Source organism: Chlorella variabilis, assembly GCF_000147415.1.
Source record: "Chlorella variabilis unplaced genomic scaffold CHLNCscaffold_5, whole genome shotgun sequence".
Lineage (NCBI taxonomy): Eukaryota > Viridiplantae > Chlorophyta > Trebouxiophyceae > Chlorellales > Chlorellaceae > Chlorella > Chlorella variabilis.
Window position 1 is genome coordinate 1,506,712 of NW_005435083.1, and position 18,994 is coordinate 1,525,705.

Here is an 18,994-nt window from a genome sequence, read left to right on the forward strand (position 1 = left end):
GGGGAGGTAGCAACGGCAGCGCCGGTGCTGCCCAGGCTGCTCTGGCAGAGGAGCGTGACGGGAGGCGGGTGTGGGTCTGGTGCGAACCGTCACCGCCAGTTGGGGGTGGCCGGATTTTCGGGTGCTGGCCACCCTGGTCATGTTGAGGAGATGCACGCACTGCAGCGGGGCGCAGAGAATTGTGGGACAGCGTCTGGTGCCATGCGCATCATGAGGACCGCGAAAGGCCTAGCCTGGTCACGGCTTGAAGATGATCTGCAGGCGATGCAAGCGCCCTTGATTTGATGCGCACGGTCCAAGGAGTTACAGGAGTTTCCTGCGAGTGCCAGCTAGGCAGCCCCCCAAGCTTCCTGCTTGACCACGAAGATCACGTTTACAACCTTCCAGACCGCGTGTTGCTCGTGCACATGCCCTCAATTGCGAGCATGGCGACTTTGGCGAGTGCGGTGCAAAGTTGCATCTCCAAACCTCCCCACGCGCCCACTCCCCGCCTGATAACTGCAGCCTTGATAACACCTCGTCATTTGGGCGGCTCCAGAGCACCGCATCGGCGTGGCAATGGCAGTGAAGACCAGCAGCACTGGCGCCGCCCAGCCGCCACTCCAGCAGCGTTGCAGTCGGCAGAAACAGGCGCACCGCCAGGCGAGCAGTTCTTTACGGCAGCCGACTCTCGCCCCATCATCCTGTTTGATGGCGTCTGCAACCTGTGCAACGGCGGAGTGAACTTCATGCTTCAGTGGGACACGGCGGGCGAGTACAGGTTTGCGGCATTGCAGTCGAATGCGGGCCGCCAGCTGCTGCAGCGGTCGGGTCGGCAGCCCGATGACATCAGCTCCATCGTGCTTGTGGAGCGCGGCGGCAGCTACATCAAGGCCGCGGCCGTGCTGCGCATCGCACAGCGCCTGCGAGCGCCGCTGCCACTCGTCGCGGCTGCGCTGGACGTCTTCCCGTTCCCTTTCAAGGATGCAGTCTATGGCCAGGTGGGCCAGCATCGAACGTGTTTGTCTGGTAATGTGTCTGCCTGGCCAACTGGCATTCTAAGTCTTGCATGCACTGGCTAGCATCCCGCGGGCCACCTACCCAATCAGTCCCACTGTGCGGCGCCTGCAGGTGGCCAACAACCGCTACCTGCTCTTCGGCCGCACCAATGCCTGCCGCCTGAGCGATCCACGCTTCGACGACCGCTTCCTGTCCAGCTGATAAGTGCGACAGCCAGCCCTGTACTTAGAGACCGTGCATCGGTAATGCCGCACATCGGCTGCCCATTCTCTCCTGCTACTGCCCACCTCGCTTCCGACTCCTTCTTCATCTAGGCACAATTTCATGAATTCCTGGAACTCTGTATATTTTAGTGAGCAGTCCAGAAGGGCATGAGCCGGGCTAGACTTTTGGTGTGGGCGGGCCCATGCGCCCGAGCAGCGGGGGCAGCAGGCGGCGGAGGGCTCATGGTGGGGGGCCACCCTGTGCTGAAGCCATCCCTCTGCTTGGTTGCACATTCACAGAGCTCTCAGTGTTGCATGATGGCTCCTCGCACGAGGGGCTCAGCAAAGGCGCCGCCCAAACGGGCAGCCAAACCCCATCAGAAGCAGCCGCGCTGGCTGGTGGTGGCGTGCTATGTTGGCATCCCGCTGGCGGTGGCGATGTTCTTCATCGGCTGCCTGGGCATCGCCGTCATCTTGGGTGCGCCGCCGCCGCCGCTGCCACCACCATGCAGATCCAGATGTGGGAGCTCATAGGTCCCTATCTGCACATCAGTCTTTCTCTCAGCCACGCACCACCATGTACTGCGGCAAATCAAGAATAACAGCAGTTTGTGCCTCCGCCCTTCCCCGACCTACCGCTGCCGCCGCCCTGCCTTCCCACCGGTCCTCTCTGCTTCTGGCCTTTGCTGCTGCCTTTGCGTGTGATTGCAGATGAGCCGGACCGGACAAAATGGTACTCCACCACGCAATTTGCAGAGCTGTGGCGGGCTTTGATCTTGAAGAACCCGTTTTTCATGACAGGTGAAGCCGCTGCGCTGCACGGCGTAAGGCAGCACAAGCTGGCTCAACCCTTCATGCCGAGGCCCCCCCCCTTTTGCATGTCCTGCAGTCTTCGTGAATGGCGGCATGATATTCACGCTAATCTTGGGCACCAAGCTTTACGAGCACCGCAGCGCTGTCAAGGCGGAGCAGCTGCTGCTGAAGAAGGTCAAGGCCAGTAAGGGGGAGTAAAGAGACGGCGCGCTGGGCTGGCAATGGTGTGCCCCATCACATTCTACCTTCAATTAATTTGCACCCCTTATTGCCTCGCTTTGACTGTTGTACTTTCACGATGACTTCCAGCATGCCTGACATGCACCACAACTGGGGCTGCGCCCTCTGCTTCACACTCTTCTCTGTATCGCTCCTTCAACGGCCCAGCAGCTGGGCTACACGCAGTAAAGCACACAGCAGCCACACACGCTAGCATACGGAACAGGGCTACGTCAGGGTGAGGAAGCGGTCGAGCGCCGCCATGAGGCGGGGCGGCCAGTGCTTGGTGCGGTACACCCAGTCGCGGTCGGAGAAGGACTTGTTGAACTCCATGGCAATCTCCCACTGCAGGAGAGGAAAGCGGGGCGGGGCATGGGCAGCAATGTCAGCCGAAACGCCGGATCGGCATGCAAGTTGCCCAGGCGCATCAGGCAGCCGCGCACACGCGCGCCCTCTCCGGCCCTTCCGGCGCCCCGGCTGGCCGCTGGAGCTTGCCTGCTGCTCCGCCTGCTGCAGGCGCGCGGGGCGCTCCACATACAGGATAACCGCCAGAGCGGCATGCACCTCGGCGTAGCCCCGCAGCGCCACCTCCAGGTCCTCCAGCTGCAGGATGGCATCCGAAACCCGGATGGCATCCGAGGACCCGACCTGGTACAGCATCAGCGCCCGCGACAGCCGCGCATACTCGGTGGTGGCAAAGTCTGGGGCGGAGCGAGGGGGGTCGGCAGAGAGGGGTGGGTGGAAGGTGGAGGCGAGCAGCACTCGAGCGCAGGCCTGCGCTGCAGCTGGGCTGCCTGCAAGCGGCCCCCCACCTGGGAACATGCGGACGACGGAGTCGAAGGTTGCCAGTGCAGCTGCGTACTCGCCGTCTGCCGACGCCGCGTTGCCTGCCGACATCAGCTGCTGCAGCCGCTGGATGCGCTCACGTGTGGACTCTGGCTCGCTGCCAGGCGCCGGCGCCGTGCCACGCACCGGGTAGCGTGCTGTGGATAGCAGAGCAGCGGGGTTGTGAGTGGGGATGAGCGAATTTTAGGGTGCCACTGGACGGTTTTCCAGGCCAGCCGGTGGGTAGTGGGCAGCTGCGGGCCGGCGCCAAACCCGACAGGCCGTCCACCCACCTGCTAGCTGCTGCAGTGCCATTGCTCGCTGTGCCTCCTCGCTGCTGGCAGGGCCCAGCGGGATGGAGGCGGCGGCGGGTGGCGGCAGCGGCAGCGATAATGCCGTGCTGGCTGCCAGCCCCGCCAGGCACAGCCCTGCTGTCCGGCTCAGGCTGCTGTGCTGCCACCACTCTGCGGGCCGGGCCGTCGGTCCTGGTGGGCTTGCGCAACTCGACATGCGAACCGCAGAAGCCCAGGGGCAGGCCTGCCTTGCAGTGTGATTCTTAGGCATGCCGGAGGCCATAGCGATCAACGATGACTGAATGTGCGGGCGCAATGGGCGCGTGTGGATCTCAATGGCCAATAATCGCCCCACTCAGCCAGGAAGAAGGTCACGGCAGTGCAAGGGCAAGCAGCACGCTCCCCCTTCCCACTGTGCGATCCAGTGCGGCACCTCCAGCCCCTCGCCAAGCAGCAGGGCGCCTGAAGGCAGGCTGCCAACTAACCGCGTGTAGCCCCCTCCCAGCGCCGAGCCCGCCCCAGCCTCTGCTTCTCCGGCCACCAAGGTGAACGGCGAGCGCAGCCGGGCCCCGCAGGCCCCGCCAGGCTCTCACACCGCCAGATCACTAGCGTTGCCTTTGACTCTGGGCCCTTGCGCCTGCCACAGCGCACGGGGCGGCACGGGGGTGGGGTGGGAGAATGCCGGCCAACCAAGGGCCGCGCAACCTGCTTGCCTCGGGCAGATGGTCTAGCCGCCGCCGCCCGCTGCCGACCTCCTGCTGCCCTGCTTGATGGTGCCTGCTGCCTAATTATTCCCCGTGCCCAGCGACCCCCGGGTGCCAGCTGCTGTAGTAGAAGCTGTGCTGCCGCATCCGCGCCTGCTCTGGGCTGCTGCTGCTCAACCCGCCTGCTGCGCTTGTTCGGACCCGTGTTGCTCCGCAGGCCGTCTGCGCCCCCGCAGGGCAGCCAGGGGTGACAGCAAGCGCTGCCGCCATGGACAGCGTGCTCAAGGCGGTGAACCGCGTGTCGCAGATTGCTGCGCTCGCCGGCGACACGCAGGTCGGCGATGGCGGCAGCCTGCCCAGCCTGGCGCGGCAGCTGCCCAAGATTGTGGTGGTGGGCGGCCAGTCCAGCGGCAAGTCGAGCGTGCTCGAGGCGGTGGTGGGGCGCGACTTCCTGCCTCGCGGCACAGGCATCGTGACGCGGCGGCCGCTGGAGCTGCAGCTGGAGACGGCGGCAGACCCGAATGCTCGCGAGTATGGCGAGTTTGGGCACATGGCCGGCCAGAAGTTTTACGACTTTGGTGGGTGGCACGGCCCCGCCCTGCTGGCCCGTCTGTGCAGCGCGTGGTGGCTGCCTGGTTGGTCGGAGGTGGCTGCACAGCAGGCGGCAGCGAGGCGGCTTGCGGATTCGGCGCCGTGGCTGGTGCCGCAACCAAGGCGCACCCTCCTGCCGGCGCTTCCGCTCCTCGCCCATGGCTGCCCCCGCCTGCCCCCACCCGCCGCGCCCCGCCTGCCCCGCCCTGCTGCTGCAGAGGAGATCCGCAAGGAGATTGAGGCGGAGACGATGCGGCACACGCAGAAGCGGGGCACCATCGTGTCGCCCGTGCCCATCACGCTGCGCATCGTGTCGCCGCAGCTGCCCGCGCTGTCCATGGTGGACATGCCCGGTCTCACCAAGGTGCCCATCGACGGCCAGCCCAAGAGCATCGTGCAGGAGCTGGAGAACATGGCGCGGGACTACGTGAAGCACGAGAACGTCATCATCCTGGCCGTCACCCCCGCCAACGCGGACCTGGCCACCTCGGACGCGCTGCGCCTGGCGCGGGAGGTGGACCCCACCGGCGAGCGCACGATAGGTGGGGCTCGGGAGGCAGCAGGGGCGGCAGGTCGGGGCAGGGGAGCGGGGTGGCGTTGCGGCAGTGGCGGGGCAGTGCAGCGGGTTGGCTACCAGCCCCTGGTGGCACAGTGTGGAGTGGTTTCACGACCCACCACCTGCCCCTGCTGCTCCCTTGCATCAGGCCTGGTGCTCTCCCTGCTGCCGCCCTCACCCCGCCTTGCCCTGCCCTGCCCGCTGCGTGCCCCCGCAGGCGTGCTGACCAAGATTGACATCATGGACCCCGGCACCAACTGCCGCGACGTGCTGGAGGGCCACTCCTACGGCCTGCGCAACGGCTGGATCGGCGTGGTCAACCGCGGCCAGGCAGACATCAACTCGCGGGTGGGTGGCGGGCTGGGCAGCGGCTGGCAGCGCGTCCGGCTCGCCCACATATTGGCTTTGGCTCTAGCTGACCCCTGCATGCCTGCTGCATCCCGCGCCCGCCAGCCTCCCTGCCAGCTCGCCCCTGCCTCCCCCCGCCTGCCTGCCTGACTCTCTCTGTGCTGTGCTGTGGTGCAGATGTCGATGCGGGATGCGCGCGCCAAGGAGCTGGAGTACTTCCAGAAGAAGAGCGACTACCAGGGGCTGAGGAATGTGGGCACGGGCCACCTGTCCACCGAGCTCAGCGAGAAGCTCATCTCCTCCGTGCGCCGCCAGCTGCCCAACATCTCGGGCTTTGTGAACAAGAGCATCATGGACCTGCAGAAGGAGCTGGAGGCGATGGGGGGCCCCGCCGCCAACTCGCGAGGCGAGATGATCCACCTGGTGCTCACCCTGTGCCGCAAGTTTGAGACCACCTTTGGCAAGCTCATAGACGGCGGCAAGGGAGGTGGGTGTTGGGGCCTGGGGAGTGGGGCAGCCGGCCGGGGGGGAGAGCACATGGTGCATGCAGCGGGCAGCAGGTGGGCTGGTGGAAGGCTGCCGCCGGGCCCCTTTCACCTGCTTCCCCTTGTGCTTGCTCCCCACGCCCGCAGGCGGCGAGCTGATCCTGACTGTGTTTGAGAAGCGGCTGCCTGAGTCGATAGAGAAGCAGCCGTTCAAGAAGATCCTGGATGTGGGGTATGTGAAGCGGGTGATTGAGGAGGCGGACGGCATCCAGCCACACTTGGTGGCGCCCGAGGCGGGGTACCGGCGGCTGCTGGAGGAGGCGCTGGGGTACCTCAAGGACCCCACAGAAAAGTCGGTGGAGGAGGTGAGCGGGCACCCCTGGTGGCCGCCTGGCAGGCATGCCCATCGATGTGCAGCCCAGCTCGCGCCCCCAGCCAGCCCTGCGCAGCGCGGCCCGACCCTGCTGGCGCCCGCCCCTGCCTCGGCACACCCGCCCCGCCCGCAGGTGTTTGTGCTGCTGCGCCGCATGGTGGACAATGTGGCCAACAGCGACGAGGTGCGCGCGCTGCGGCGCTACCCCACTCTGCGCCGCGAGATTGTGACCGCCGCCTACCGCGCGCTGGAGAAGTTCAAGGTGGGGCGGGAGGGGCAGCCGGGGCGGTGCTTGGTGGCTGTGGGCCGCTGCGGGAGGTTGCCAGGAAGCCCACCGACGCCGGCAACACTGCCGGGCTTGCCTGTCCCTGCCTTTGAGCTGCAAATGTGCGCTGGCGCCAACTGCTCCTGCTCCTGCCCCGCCCTGCTGCTGCCATGCAGGAGGACACACGCAAGATGGTGAGCATCATGGTTGAGATGGAGCGCAACTACATCACAGCAGAGTACTTCCGCACCATACAGGTGGGGGCTGGCTGCGGTTGGGGGTTGGGTGGTGTTTGGTGGTTGATGGGCTGATTGTAAAACAAAAAGCAACAAACACCTTGCCTCGCGCCGCCGCCCCCACCTGCCTGCCTCACAGATGGGCAAGATGCCCGACGGCAAGGTGATGTACACGCTGGATGGGCGTCCGGTGACCGAGGAGCCCGAGGGCAGCCCTGAGGAGAAGCACTACAAGCGCATCATCAACCAGGTGGGCGGCAGGGGCACGCGGCGGGGCCCAAAGCGCTGCCGCGGCTGCCGCGCTGTCTGTGCTCCACCCGCTGCTGCACGCCATGTAGCTCCATCCCTGTTTGACGCTGCATTGAGCTGAGGCCGCCTCTCAAGCCTGGGTGTGTGCTTCCACGCCTGCCTGCCTCGCCCGCAGGTGTCTGGCTACGTGCGCGAGGTGTGCGCGCAGCTGACGCAGACGGTGCCCAAGGCCATCGTTCACTGCATGGTGCTGCAGTCCAAGGACAAGCTGCTGGAGGAGATGTCGGCCAGTGTGGCGGGGGACCAGGAGGCAGCCCTCAAGCGGCTGCTGGGCGAGGACGAGGCGGTGATGAAGCGGCGCGAGGCGCTCACCCACAAGCTGGACATGCTGCGCAGGGCTCAGAGCGAGCTGACCAGCGTGGACGTGTGAGGCGGCCCGCCTGGAGCAGCAGCAGCAGCAGCAGCAGCGAGAAGGTGTGGCATGGGCGCCGCCGCCGGCTGGCTGGCTGTGCCGCCGTTCTCCGGTCGCCGCTCCGCCGCCGGTGGTGCGTACGTTTCACGCGCCACTCACCCAATTGACACGACCCAAAGCTCTGTACCACGTGTATTGCCAATGTAATCAGCCTGCTTGAGATCAGATCCAGAGGATTAGGACCGCCTGTGACGTGGCGGCAGTCCGCTGGGGCGGCGGTAGTAGAATGTCGATGGGCTGGCTCGCAGGCGCCCGATCGCACGCGCATTCTGCTCCCGTGGTTCTCCCAGTGCTTCTGCTGCAAGGATGGCGCTGCTCAGGAGGTTGGCGGGGCTGCGGCTAAGCGGCTGGGCCCAGCAGCAGAGCGCCAGCCCGCTGGTGCAAAAGCTGGCCTTCTCCAGCGCGCAGCCAGCCGCCGCCGACAACCCCTTTTATGCGGTGCCCGAGGGCCACCAGCAATCGGACCTGTCCTCCGAGGCCTGCCATATCGGGCTGTCGCGGCGCAAGGACCTGACGCTGCGGGAGGACGTGCGGCTGACGGTCAAGGGAGAGAAGAAGACGCTGGCTGAGCTGCTCAAGGTGGGCGCCCGCCGCCACGCCGCCGCCGCCACCCTGCTGCTGCTTTGCTGCTTCTCACGATCATGCATCATGTCATTGCCACAGGGCGAGAAAGCGGTGGTTTTCGGTGTCCCCGACTGCGGCAAGGTGTGCAGCGAGCAGCACGTGCCCAGCTTCCTGCAGCGAGGTGACGAGCTGCGGCGGCTGGGCATCTCCAAAATCCTGTGCGTCGCCGTGGGCGACCCGGCAGCGGCAGACAGCTGGGCACAGAAGCTCAGCTTGAGCGACGGCAGCAAGATTCAGGTGCGGCGTCGGCATGGGGGAGCGCCGATCGTCCTTTCCGCAGCGTTGCATGCTGCTGGTGCTGCATGCGCACTTCCTGCTTTGCTTCCGCAGCACCGACCTGATGATTGGTGTGCTTGGGGGGCGTGCAGGTGGTGGCCGACACCAACGGCGCCTTCACGCGGTTCTTGGGCGTGGAGCTGGCGGCGCCCGACGCGCCCGGCGCTCGCAGCCAGCGGTATGCGGCGGTTGTGGATGATGGTGTGCTGCTCAAAGTGGTGAGCTGGGAGGCGGAGGCAAGCGGGGCAGATTTTGGGGTGTTCTCTGCCATGGACTGTCGCTGCATCCGACGCAGCAGCATGTGCATGTGATGCTGGCTGCAACGCGCCAAGGTCCCTGAATTGCCCTCATTCCCCTGGGCTGCCTACAGCGCGTCGACAAGTCGCCAGCGGAGGCCAAGGCCTCCAGCGCAGGCTCCATCGTGGAAGTGATCAAGGCCATGCACTAAATCAGCTGCCGGTCTGACTGGCAGCCGACCAGTGAATGCACATGCATGCAGCTGGTAGGCTGCGTTCCCAGCGCTGCCGGCGCAGCCTGAACCAGCCATTTTTGCTCCCCACTGATTGTTTCATTAGCACTCTCGCTCGTCATCTTCCGCTTACATGCCTGGAACAACGACACCCATTCATCCCCACCGGTTAAGCCGGCTTGTGTTTGCATAAATTGTAACTGACGGTGACCGCTAAAACAGGGTACATCTTCTGAATGAGGGGCACTGGTCTAAATCCGGTGCCCAGGAAATTTGGGAGGACTTCAATTCACTCAATCATCCGTTGCCTTAGCTCTGTACCGCCAGCCCAGCCTTCATCTCCACGATGAACTGCCTCGCCAGCTGCCAGTGCCTCAGTCGACGCACGGCGGGGCGGCGCCAGGCTCCAGCAGGATCCTCAGGAGGTCCTGTCTCAGCACGGACGCCCTCTCGAGCAGCAAGCCGGAGCTGACCACTCGCTGGGTCAGGCCTTGCAGCCTGGCGCCTGCCTCCCGCACATACCCCTCCACCACTGCCACCACCTCCCGAAGCACAGCCGCCTCCTGAGCTGTGGGCTGGCGCTTGGCCGCCTGTGCGGCAATGGCTGCCAGCAGCACCTCCTCTGCTGCCACCCGCTCCCGCTCCGGCGCCGGCTCATCTTCTGGCACAGCCTCGCTGCCTGCCGCCATCTCTTTCTCGTCCTGGAAAACGGTAGTGCTGATCTTGCGGGGCACTGGCGCTGCTGCCTCGCTGCCATCCTCAGTGCTGCTGGTGCTGGCGCTCATTTTGAGTGCGGGCGGGTGGGCGGGCACCGCCACGGTGGAGATGCTCTGGGCGCCTCTGCCGCCTGCCACCGCAGCCTCCAGGTGCTCCAGCCACGCCTGCTTGGCTGCCTGGGAGCTGGCCCGCAGAGTGAGTGAGTCGCCGCCTTCCACACGCAGCTGGAAAGTGAGGGCCTCCTTCCTGTCAGCAGCGCCTGCAAGGCAGCGGGGATCAATCATGGTGGAAGGAGTTGTGGGCACACATGGCTGGCATGCTCTGCGCATTTGGGATGCTCTGCATCACCCACCAGCGCCCAGCGGGAGCTCTCACCTGGGGCTGGCACATCCCGCATCACTACAGCGCCCCGCAGGCTGAATGCCCTGGCCGGCTTGTCGCCCGGGCTGTGCAGGTAGTGCAGGGCTTGGGCCTCGCCGTCCAGCACCACCCAACGGCGCTGCCAGGCTCCTTTGCTGGATCTTTTGAGGAGCTCTCCCATGAAAAAGTGTGCCTCGCCTGTGCCGGCAGCCACAGCCTGCAGATGCGGGCGGGTAGCCGAGGTGAGGCAGCTGGCGGGAAGCACTCGGCTGTGCGCATGCCAAGGTCATGGGCAGGTGGGCAAGCTTCTAGCTGCCCCTCACCTTGAGTGGCTGCTGGGCTCCCTGCTCCTGGGCAGGCGCCGCGTCCGACTTGATTCCTGCTGCGGCCGGCTGCGGCTCCAGCGCCAGCCCGCCACCATCGGCTGGGCTTGCCAGGAGGTGCAGCAGGCGCTGGCGCAGGTCGGCAAAGCGTGCCACCTCTGGGCAGCTCTGCTCCGCCACCAGCAGCCACGCCAGCTGCTTGTGTGCCTCGCCATGCCAGCCTCGAATGCTGTTGGCGGCCAGGTCCGAAACCTGCTCTCGCAGGGAGTCTGGCACCCCTGGGCCCAGCCCTGTGCCCGCGGCCAGCTCCACCGCAGCCAGCAGCGCGTCGCGCACCGCGCCAGCCGCCTGCTCCATTGGCGCACTGCACCGGGCCGGGCGACGCGTGCCGTATCAGCACCTGCCATCCAACCCACGGTCAGCTCGTGCACGCCATCCCACACACACCATCCCCGCCCACGACACATCCAGGCTGGGTCGCTCCCGGCGCGCGCTCACCTGTACAGCTGCAGCGCGTCGCGGACCAGGGCCCGCACGCCTCGCTCCGGCGCCACCAGGAAGCGCTGGATGCCGTCGGCGCTGGTGATGGCGGCAAAGGCAGCGGCCTCGCTCAGCACGGGGCCCAGGTCGACGGCGGCAAAGGCGGCGGGCAGCTGGGAGAGCGGCGCGGTGGCTGCGGAGCGCGTGGCGGCGTGGGTGTTGAGGGCGTGCTCAAAGGCCCTCGCAAAGCCGGAGCTCGCCGCCAGCGCCTGCAGTTTAGGGGCAAGATTAAAGAGAGGGCGGCATGGCGTTTGCAGCAGGCAGCAGCGGCGCAGGCGACCTGCTACCCCCCCCATCTCACCTGCAGCGCCATGCTCCCTTCCTTTGCTGCCTGCACTGCGGCCTCTGGACTCTCCTGCTTGGAAGGCAGCACGGGTGGGGGGCCGTCTGCGCCGGGCACGGGCCAGGCGAGCGGCATATTGTTCGTTTGCTTGAACGTGAAAGCGTCTGGCTTGAACATCCCCCATCTTGCTCGGGCGGGCCGGGTCTGGATCCGCAAAGTTCGACAGTCCCCAGGCACTCCGTGCTGGCACCAGGTGCCTGCTCCCCTCCCCGAGGAGTCCTCACAGGACCACGTTTCCAAGCCATTCGCCTCATTACACAGCTCAACAGAATGGGTGGACAACAGTGAAATAGCTCTGATCGCCCTGAGCCACTCAGGGGTTGACAAACAGGCAGATGGCGGCGTCGGCGCCGGCGGTGAAGGCCCAGGGCTGCGTGGGGTGGAAGGCCACATCCAGCACCCCCTGGTAGTCCACCATCTCGTGGCCCCGCAGAATCTTGACTGCAGGCAGCAGCAAGCGGCACACACAGGGAGAGGGTGAGCGGCCTGGCGAGCCGCAAGGGCCCTCCAGTACCAACCCCTACACTCTTGAGGCCTTGAGCCCAGCGACATGCGTGCACGCACCCGGCACGATAAGCGGGTTGGTCATCAAGTCGGCATACACCATGCCGTGGAAGACATGCACGGTGGCGTCGTCGGAAGAGGAGGCAAAGAGGGGGTAGGTGCGGTGGAAGGCGGCGCCGCGTACCGCATAGTTGTGGTACCGCAGCGACCGGTACGGCTTAGACGACAGGTCCAGGTCGAACCAGCTGCGGGGGAGGAAGGGGCAGTGGCAGGGGGGTGAGGGGACGAGGGAGGCAGGCGGGCAGCATGTAAGGTCGGGTGCTGGAGGCGGCCAGTGGTGCGGTGACCTGCGCTGCCGGCCTCCACGACTGGCCGCATGGGCAGCTGCGGGTGGGCAGCCGCCCAATTCACCCCCCACCCACCGCCACCCCTGCCCGCTCACCACAGCCGCTTGTCCTCGCTGCCCACGATGAGGTGGTCGCCGCTGGGGTGCACCGCCATGCTGGTGATCACGCCGCTGCCCGCCACCAGCTTCTTGGCCAGCGCCTGCTTGGCCAGGTTGTACACGCGTACCTGCGGGGAGGAAAGGAAGAGAGATCGGGAAGAAAGAAAGCATGGTCAGGAGGGAGGGAGGGAGGGAGGGCTGGGTGTGGCTGCATGCACGCACAGCCCTATGCCTGCTGCTGGCTGCTCCTGGCTGCCCAAGGCCTGCGCGATCTGCGGCCCCTGCCCCCTGCTGCCCCGCCGGCGCCCCGGGCCCGCCACCCACGTTCTGCTGGGTGGCAACGAAGAAGAAAGGCTTGGCGGGGTGGAAGAGCACGCGCACCACGCGGCCACGGTTTTTGCGGAACGGGTTCTGGCTCACGCCCTTGCTCAGCTGGTGCACCAGCACCGCCTGCGAGAGGGAGGCAGGCGGGCAAGGGAGGTGGCGGTGGCATCAGGGCGCAGCAGGCAGCGGTGCCGCAGGCATATGCAGTGCTGCGCAGGCCGAGAAGCAGAACCAGAACGCCACCAGCCCCGGAGGACTGCAAGGAGACAGCAACGGTCCCCACACCCAGCTGGTGGCCTCCACAGGCACCTGCGTGTTGCCTGCGGGAGCTGTGGTTGCAAAGTAGTCACCGCGCGTGTGCCAGGTGACGTGCTTGATGGCAAACTTGTGGAGCACTACCGCGCCGCCCTCCTCGCCGCCGCCCTGCCATCGCTGCCAGCTGACCAGCTGCCCCTCCTCTATGCCGCCGCCGCCGGCGCTGCTGCTGGCTGTGCACGCCGCCAGCGCCTGCTTAGTGGCCGCCTCCTGCTCTTCATGCCCCGTCCCCGTGGGCAGCAGGAACAGCCGCTTGCCAGAGGCAGCTGCAGCGCGGAGAGATGGAGGATGCAGGCTTGCCGTTTGGCAGCAGCAGGGCAGGCAGCCGCTTTGCCAAGTGCAGCAGCATCTGCACTTCACATGCTGCTACACCAATGCCAAGCACCTGCCAAGCAAAGGCTCCCGGCAGCAGCAGGCTTATGGGAAAAGCAGGTTTTTGGATTGGGCAATCCACGAGGCAGCCGCAAGACCCACCTGCCAGCAGCTGCAGCTGCGGCGAGGGGCACCACGCCACGCAGCTGACCGGCTCCTCCAGCTGCCACACCCGCATGCAGCGCCCCGTGCGGACCTCCCACAGCCGGACGGTGCCGTCGTCTGCAATCGTGTGTGGGGAGAGGGAGGCAGGCAGCGCAAGGCAAACAAAAAGACGCTCGGCACCGTTGCCGTGTCTGTCAGCGCAAGATGAGTGCAGGGCATGCCAGGTGCAAGCGGCTGCTGGCCTGGGAACAGTGATCAATGAAGGCAGCCCGCGCAGCACACACCTGAGCCCGACAGCAGCCACTGGCCGGTTGGGTCTGGGCACACGCTGCGCACGGGCTTGGTGTGCCCGGTGTAGCGCACCGACAGCAGGGCGGGGAAGGGCTGCAGGTCCTGAGGCTTGGGCAGCTTGGGCACCAGAACCTCGGGGTCTGTGGCGGGCAGGGGGCGCGGTCAGGGCGAGGGGCGAGTGGGTGAGGGTGCGGAAGGCAGTGGGAGGCGAGCGGGCATCTCAGCGAATGCAGGTGGGCTCCGGGCGCGTGGCCAAACAGGCCAGGGAAGATTCACGGTGGGCTAAACGAGCGGTGCTTGCCAGACACACATACACACAGCGGCAGCCGCGAGCCCGGCTGCCGCCCTCACCCTCGATGATGAGCCGCTTGCGGCGTGTGCGGGGGCACAGGTAGAGGTCCAGGCAGCGCTCAAAGCGCTCCTTGATGAAGGAGGCATAGGCGGGGACCTGCTTGTGTGTGCGGGGGAGGGAGGCAAAGGGTGTGGGTTGGCGGGTCAGATGCGTGTGCGGGGTGGGCCGGGAGTTGCGCTCGATCGGCGTAGATGTGTAGGTCCTTTACGGCAGGGTGGTGATGCAAGATTGCACTGCATGAGGCGGGAGGTTGGACGCCAGCACAGCACCCGCACTGCCAGCGCATGCCGCGCTCACCCGCCGCAGGCAATCATAGGCTGTGGGCACAAACTGCGGCCGCTCCTCCACCTCCTCTGCCAGCTGCGCCGCATTCTTCTCCTCCTGCAGAACTCAGGCCCAGTGGCGGAGGGTCACCTGGTTAGAGCCTTGGCGTGCCGCTGCCGCAGGGTGTCCGGTGCAGCCATGCGCAGCCAAGGCACCCTCTCCCTCTCCCTCTCCCTCTCCCTCACACGCAGGCACACAGCTGCACACTCGTGTGTGCACACACACGCACACACACACCACCGCCACCCACCTCGCTGGGCAGGTACTCCTTGGGCGGGTTGTACGACTCCTCGTGGCCCGGCAGCTTGAGCTTGGGCGCGGGGATGTACGTCAGGCCCGTGGCCGTCTTGTCCAGCGTCTTGCCTGCACCGGGCGGGGAGCAGGGAGGCGGGCGGGCGCCGAGTCAGCAGGCGGAGGGATGCATCGAAACCACCCGAGTACCTCACACACAGCGCAACACACGCATAGGCGTGGAAACCCACACATCCCCCAGCAGGCCCCGACTGCCACCACCCTGCCGCCACTTCACCATCATCCTCCCAAATCAGGTATGCCTCTGGCTTCTCGGGCGCCTCCTCCCGCTTGATCCACCCCTTGCGCAGCGCACGCACCAGCTTCACCACCCTGCACACAGCCAGCCGCACAGCCGGCCCAGCAGCAAGGCAAGTGGGTCAGCGCCCCCAGCACACACACAGCCGCACCTAAGCCCTCCTTTATGCCCTGGCTCGACGCCCACCACCACCACCACCTCCTCCCCGTTCTCTCCCCACTCACTTCTTCTCCTCCCACTTGGACGGCACAAAGCGTCGCTTGGGCTCGGGCGCCCCGCTCAGCGGCATCACCTCCACATCCCGCGTGAACCAGTCCACCTCGGGCTCAAAGGGGTCCACCTCCACGTGCGGGAACTGGCCTGCGGGGCAGGGTGCATGGGGGCAACCAACAGCAGGGCAGGCGGCGCCGGTCACGCGCAGGCAGCGGGTCTTGGTTCAGCAGCAGCAGCAGCAGCTGCAGCCGCTCGTCAGACCCTCCCAAAGGGGGCCAGCCACACTGCTGCCCACACTGCCTTCCGCCCGAGCGCATGCGCCGGATGCCCCAAACCCAGTCCCGGCCCCGCCACCCACCCGCGCGTATGCGCTGTATCATGCGCATTTCCTCCTTGCTCAGCACAATCTCCTCGTCATTGTACTCATCATACACGGTGCGCAGCTCCTGGGGGTGGGGCGGGGGAGGAAGGGAGGCAGGGCAGAGGGCGGGGCAGTGAGCCGGAGGAGGGCAGGCGGAGGAGAGGAGGAGGGAGGCGAGGTGGGCAGCTGCGAGGCATGGGAGCTGCCACTGGCCACACAGCAGCGTAGCCAGCGCTGCCCAGCCCAGCCCAGCACGAGCCAGGCGGCTATCTGCGAGGCAGCCGTGCGGCCCCGCTGCACCTTGGAGGAGTCGTTGCGGGCGATGAGCTTGTCCAGGCGGTCGCGCCGCGGCCGCCGCGCCAGCTTGTTCCCCTCCGCATCGTACCCCACATGCTCCTCATCCTTGTACCACTCCAGGGGCACATCCCCGATGGTGTTGCGGTTGGGGCGCTCGTCCTCCGAAGAGTCGCTGGCCGGGTCTGGATCCTCCTCGCCGCCGCTGCCGCCGCCGTCGGCGGCCGCCGCCTCGGCGCCGCCCTGCCGCGCGCCGGCCTCCTCCTCGTCGCCCTCGCCCGCCTCGTCGCTGTCGCTCTCCTCCTCCTCCTCTTCTCCCTTGCTCTCGCTGCAGCATGAGCGGTAGCACTAGGGGCATGTGGGATGGGCGGCCAGCGGCGGCGACAGGCGTGCCGGGCGGCTCCCACCACGGCCCGCGGAGCCGTGCAGCCCAGCCCTCACCTGTCGCTACCGCCGCCGCCGCCCTGCCGCTGCTTCTCTGCCGCCGCCATGTAGCCCAGCACCGCGTTCTCGATTTCTCGGTCCACGCCGCTGCCGCCCTCGCCGTCGCTGCCGCTCAGGCTGGCCAGGTCGGAGTCGTCGGAGTCGTACTCTTCATCGCTGGACAGCTGCAGCTCTGCCGCGTCCAGCTCCTCGGGCTGCTGGGCAGGCAGCACCTCGGCCTGCCTGCTGCCCCTGGCACTGCGCTTGCTCATTGCGGCGGGGTGCACCAGCCGGGCCGCCGCTAGTGGGATGTATGTCAAGTGCCAAGAGGCTTTGTTTGCGGGATGCAAATGGAGGAATGGCGGTGATGCTGGCAAAAGACATGCAACGCATGCAGCGCTTGCAGCCCTTGCACTGTCTCCTGCGCACAGTGTTGGTAAGATGGATGTGCCACTGCACCACTGCAGCCTCATATCTCCCCCTGCGGTGCCACATGGGCGGGGCGGCTGACCTGTCAAACATGCCGAAAAGGAGAGCTTCCCAGCGCCCATCAGCGTGCGGGGGTGCTGATAGTGCTGTCCCTGATCGACAACAGAGGCACCGGAACAGCCACCAACGCACAGCCGCCACCTGTTTGAGCCGCTGGGCGACTGCTCACAACTCTCTGCCTGATCCTGCGTGACTTCCAGATCGATCCCACAACTCGCTGGGGGCAGCAACAGACCTTCGATCAGCAGGCCTCTATGAGGGCAGGGTTTGGTGCCGCCGTGCAGCACAGGCAGGCCCTGGCCAGCACACCAGGGCCGTTCGGACAGGTGAGGGGGGCGCGCCGATAGGGTGCAATTCCCTGGGCGTTTGACCTGGCGCTCAGGCAACGCCGCCGCTCCTGCCACCAACGCCCGCCACCTCTGGCAATCTGTCAACTCTGCTGTCCTGCCCTGCAGCCCACTCCCAGCTTCCACAGCCAAGGGCGCCCGTGGCGGCAGCCCCTGCACCAGCAGCGGGCCTCGACAGCCTTGCGGGCGTATCGCGAGTCGGGAGGCCGCGTCCCGCCAAAGCCCCGGGAGGCGGTGCCTGAAGCGCGGGCGCAAGCTCCCCCAGCAGAGGAAGCCGCCGAGCCGACAGTGGCGCCGGCCAAGGCCAAAGCTGCCGCCGCGCCAGCACCCATGCCCGCCCCGCTCTCTGCCGACAGCCTGGAGCAGGAGCCTGGCACCCCGTCGCCCCTGGGCGCCTCCCCCGCCGCTGGCTCCAAGCCGGGCGTCAACTTTGCGCTGTATGCCCCCAACGCCTCCTCCGTCACCCTCTGCCTGCGCGACTGGGACGACCGACCCGTGATGGAGGCCTCCCTGCAGCGCACCGGAGACGTGTGGCACGCGTTTGTGGCGGGGCTGCCGCAGGTGGGCGCCAGCCGCCGCCGAGCCGTGCAGCAGCACGACGGGCATGCGGTACTGCGCGGCACGCGTTGCTTATGTGGCGTAACGCTGGCGCCGGCTGAGCGCTGCAGCAAACTCATGTGCATCTGGCCTGCACTCGCTGCCTGCTGCATCCTCGGTCTACGTCCCACCTGCCCGTTTGCTCACCTGCCTGTCATGCTGTGCTGTGCTGTGCTGTGCTGTGCTGTGCTGTGCTGTGCTGCAGTCCAAGGTGCTGTACGGTTACAAGGTGGACGGCCGGGGAGGCTGGGACACGCCCTTCCGCTGGGACAAGAACAAGGCACGCACGCACCCCTGCCGCTGCTGCTGCTGCTGCTGTGCCGTCACCTTGCCAACACAGCCTCATCCCTGACACCATCTCTGTTAGCCTGCCCCCCATGCTGGCCTGCCCCCACTTTCCATCAGATCCTGCTGGACCCTTACGCCAAGCATGTCAAGGGGCGGGCCGTGTTTGGAAAGCGCGACGACTTCGAGCAGTTCAAGACCAGGGCGAGTCTCGCACCTGCCCACAACCTGGCGCTGCACATGCCGCGCTGCCAGCTCCCCCGCCTCTCACCTCGCGCGCCCCCTGCCTGCCCGCCGCTGCAGGAGGGCAGCGTGTTCCGAGGCACCTTTGACTTTGAGGCGGAGCCGTTTGACTGGGGCGCCGCCTACAAGCGCCCCGACATCCCGCTCAAGGACCTGGTGATCGCTGAGTTGCCCGTGCGCCTCTTCACCGGTGGGTGGCTGGTGGGTCGGTGGGTGGGTGGCTGGGTGGTGGTGAGACACTTTCCGCCGGGGTTTCCTTGGTCCTGTTTTGTGGGGTGGATGATGGGACAGGGGTAGGGGTAGCCGGGCCACCTGGTGTGCACGCTGGCATCAGCACGTCGGCCCGCACGTCAACCTGCTCTTTTTTTGCATCAGCTCGGCGCCCCCCATCACCCATTACCCCTGCCTGCAGCCGCCGAGTCCAGCGGCCTGCCTGCGGGGCAGCGTGGCACGTATGCGGGTGTGGCGGCCAAGGTGGAGCACTTCAAGGAGATGGGCATCAACGCAGGCAAGCAGCCCGGGCTGTGGGAGTTGGTGGGCTGGGGGTGTCCAAGAACGGCAAGTCCAAGGACAGTGCCTGCCACCCCTTCGCAAGGCATGCCGGCGACCCTACACAGTCCTGGCTGCCCCGCTGAGCCTGCCTGTCCTGCCCCGCCCGTCCTGCAGTCGAGCTGCTGCCTGTGTTTGAGTACGATGAGCTGGAGTTCCAGAGGAGGTGGGGCCGCCTGCCAGCCTGCCTGCATACCGGTGCTGTGTCCTGGCACCGTCACATGCAAAGAGCCTTTGGGGACGGGCACACGTGCATGTGTGCTCGATTCGCGCTCGCCTGCCCCGCCACCCTGCGCCCGTCCCCTCATCCCGCTGCCACCCCCCCCCA

General features: G+C 66.7%; 7 protein-coding genes across 7 annotated transcripts in view; 4 read left to right on the plus strand and 3 right to left on the minus strand.

The window, feature by feature from the left end:
• Positions 1–425: 425 nt before the first annotated feature.
• CHLNCDRAFT_143135 (hypothetical protein) lies at positions 426–1,200 on the plus strand (the record flags this gene model as incomplete). Its single annotated transcript, XM_005849570.1, has 3 exons — positions 426–441; positions 610–980; positions 1,111–1,200. The coding sequence occupies 3 exons, from the start codon at positions 426–428 to the stop codon at positions 1,198–1,200; spliced, it is 477 nt and encodes a 158-aa protein (XP_005849632.1).
• Positions 1,201–2,462: 1,262 nt separating this feature from the next.
• On the minus strand, positions 2,463–3,374 carry CHLNCDRAFT_143137 (hypothetical protein; the record flags this gene model as incomplete). The annotated part of the gene is made up of 4 exons (XM_005849828.1): positions 2,463–2,579; positions 2,799–2,935; positions 3,047–3,217; positions 3,353–3,374. The coding sequence occupies 4 exons, from the start codon at positions 3,372–3,374 to the stop codon at positions 2,463–2,465; spliced, it is 447 nt and encodes a 148-aa protein (XP_005849890.1).
• A 944-nt stretch (positions 3,375–4,318) lies between these two features.
• Positions 4,319–7,589, plus strand: CHLNCDRAFT_34749 (hypothetical protein; the record flags this gene model as incomplete). The annotated part of the gene is made up of 9 exons (XM_005849571.1): positions 4,319–4,634; positions 4,866–5,189; positions 5,421–5,551; positions 5,729–6,038; positions 6,184–6,401; positions 6,543–6,671; positions 6,851–6,931; positions 7,059–7,160; positions 7,335–7,589. The coding sequence occupies exons 1-9, from the start codon at positions 4,325–4,327 to the stop codon at positions 7,587–7,589; spliced, it is 1,860 nt and encodes a 619-aa protein (XP_005849633.1). The 5' UTR covers positions 4,319–4,324.
• A 348-nt stretch (positions 7,590–7,937) lies between these two features.
• CHLNCDRAFT_143139 (hypothetical protein) lies at positions 7,938–8,979 on the plus strand (the record flags this gene model as incomplete). Its single annotated transcript, XM_005849572.1, has 4 exons — positions 7,938–8,210; positions 8,295–8,492; positions 8,624–8,749; positions 8,902–8,979. The coding sequence occupies 4 exons, from the start codon at positions 7,938–7,940 to the stop codon at positions 8,977–8,979; spliced, it is 675 nt and encodes a 224-aa protein (XP_005849634.1).
• Positions 8,980–9,374: 395 nt separating this feature from the next.
• CHLNCDRAFT_143140 (hypothetical protein) lies at positions 9,375–11,253 on the minus strand (the record flags this gene model as incomplete). The annotated part of the gene is made up of 5 exons (XM_005849829.1): positions 9,375–9,976; positions 10,093–10,294; positions 10,401–10,764; positions 10,899–11,149; positions 11,242–11,253. The coding sequence occupies 5 exons, from the start codon at positions 11,251–11,253 to the stop codon at positions 9,375–9,377; spliced, it is 1,431 nt and encodes a 476-aa protein (XP_005849891.1).
• A 343-nt stretch (positions 11,254–11,596) lies between these two features.
• CHLNCDRAFT_21212 (hypothetical protein) lies at positions 11,597–16,036 on the minus strand (the record flags this gene model as incomplete). Its single annotated transcript, XM_005849830.1, has 14 exons — positions 11,597–11,724; positions 11,848–12,032; positions 12,230–12,360; positions 12,557–12,682; positions 12,866–13,137; positions 13,346–13,465; positions 13,633–13,779; positions 13,991–14,087; positions 14,289–14,372; positions 14,566–14,678; positions 14,845–14,939; positions 15,090–15,225; positions 15,437–15,524; positions 15,740–16,036. Coding segments are annotated over 14 exons (2,019 nt in total), but the record flags the coding sequence as incomplete, so codon positions are not given.
• A 1,286-nt stretch (positions 16,037–17,322) lies between these two features.
• Positions 17,323–18,994, plus strand: part of CHLNCDRAFT_34754 (hypothetical protein) — a gene marked incomplete at its 5' end in the record, with an annotated part of 5,937 nt that continues 4,265 nt past the window's right edge. The window contains 6 exons of the mRNA XM_005849573.1: positions 17,323–17,553; positions 17,795–17,911; positions 17,995–18,078; positions 18,178–18,307; positions 18,530–18,651; positions 18,789–18,871. Of these exons, the coding sequence (XP_005849635.1) occupies positions 17,323–17,553; positions 17,795–17,911; positions 17,995–18,078; positions 18,178–18,307; positions 18,530–18,651; positions 18,789–18,871 (767 nt within the window). The remainder of the gene's footprint in view (positions 17,554–17,794; positions 17,912–17,994; positions 18,079–18,177; positions 18,308–18,529; positions 18,652–18,788; positions 18,872–18,994) is intronic.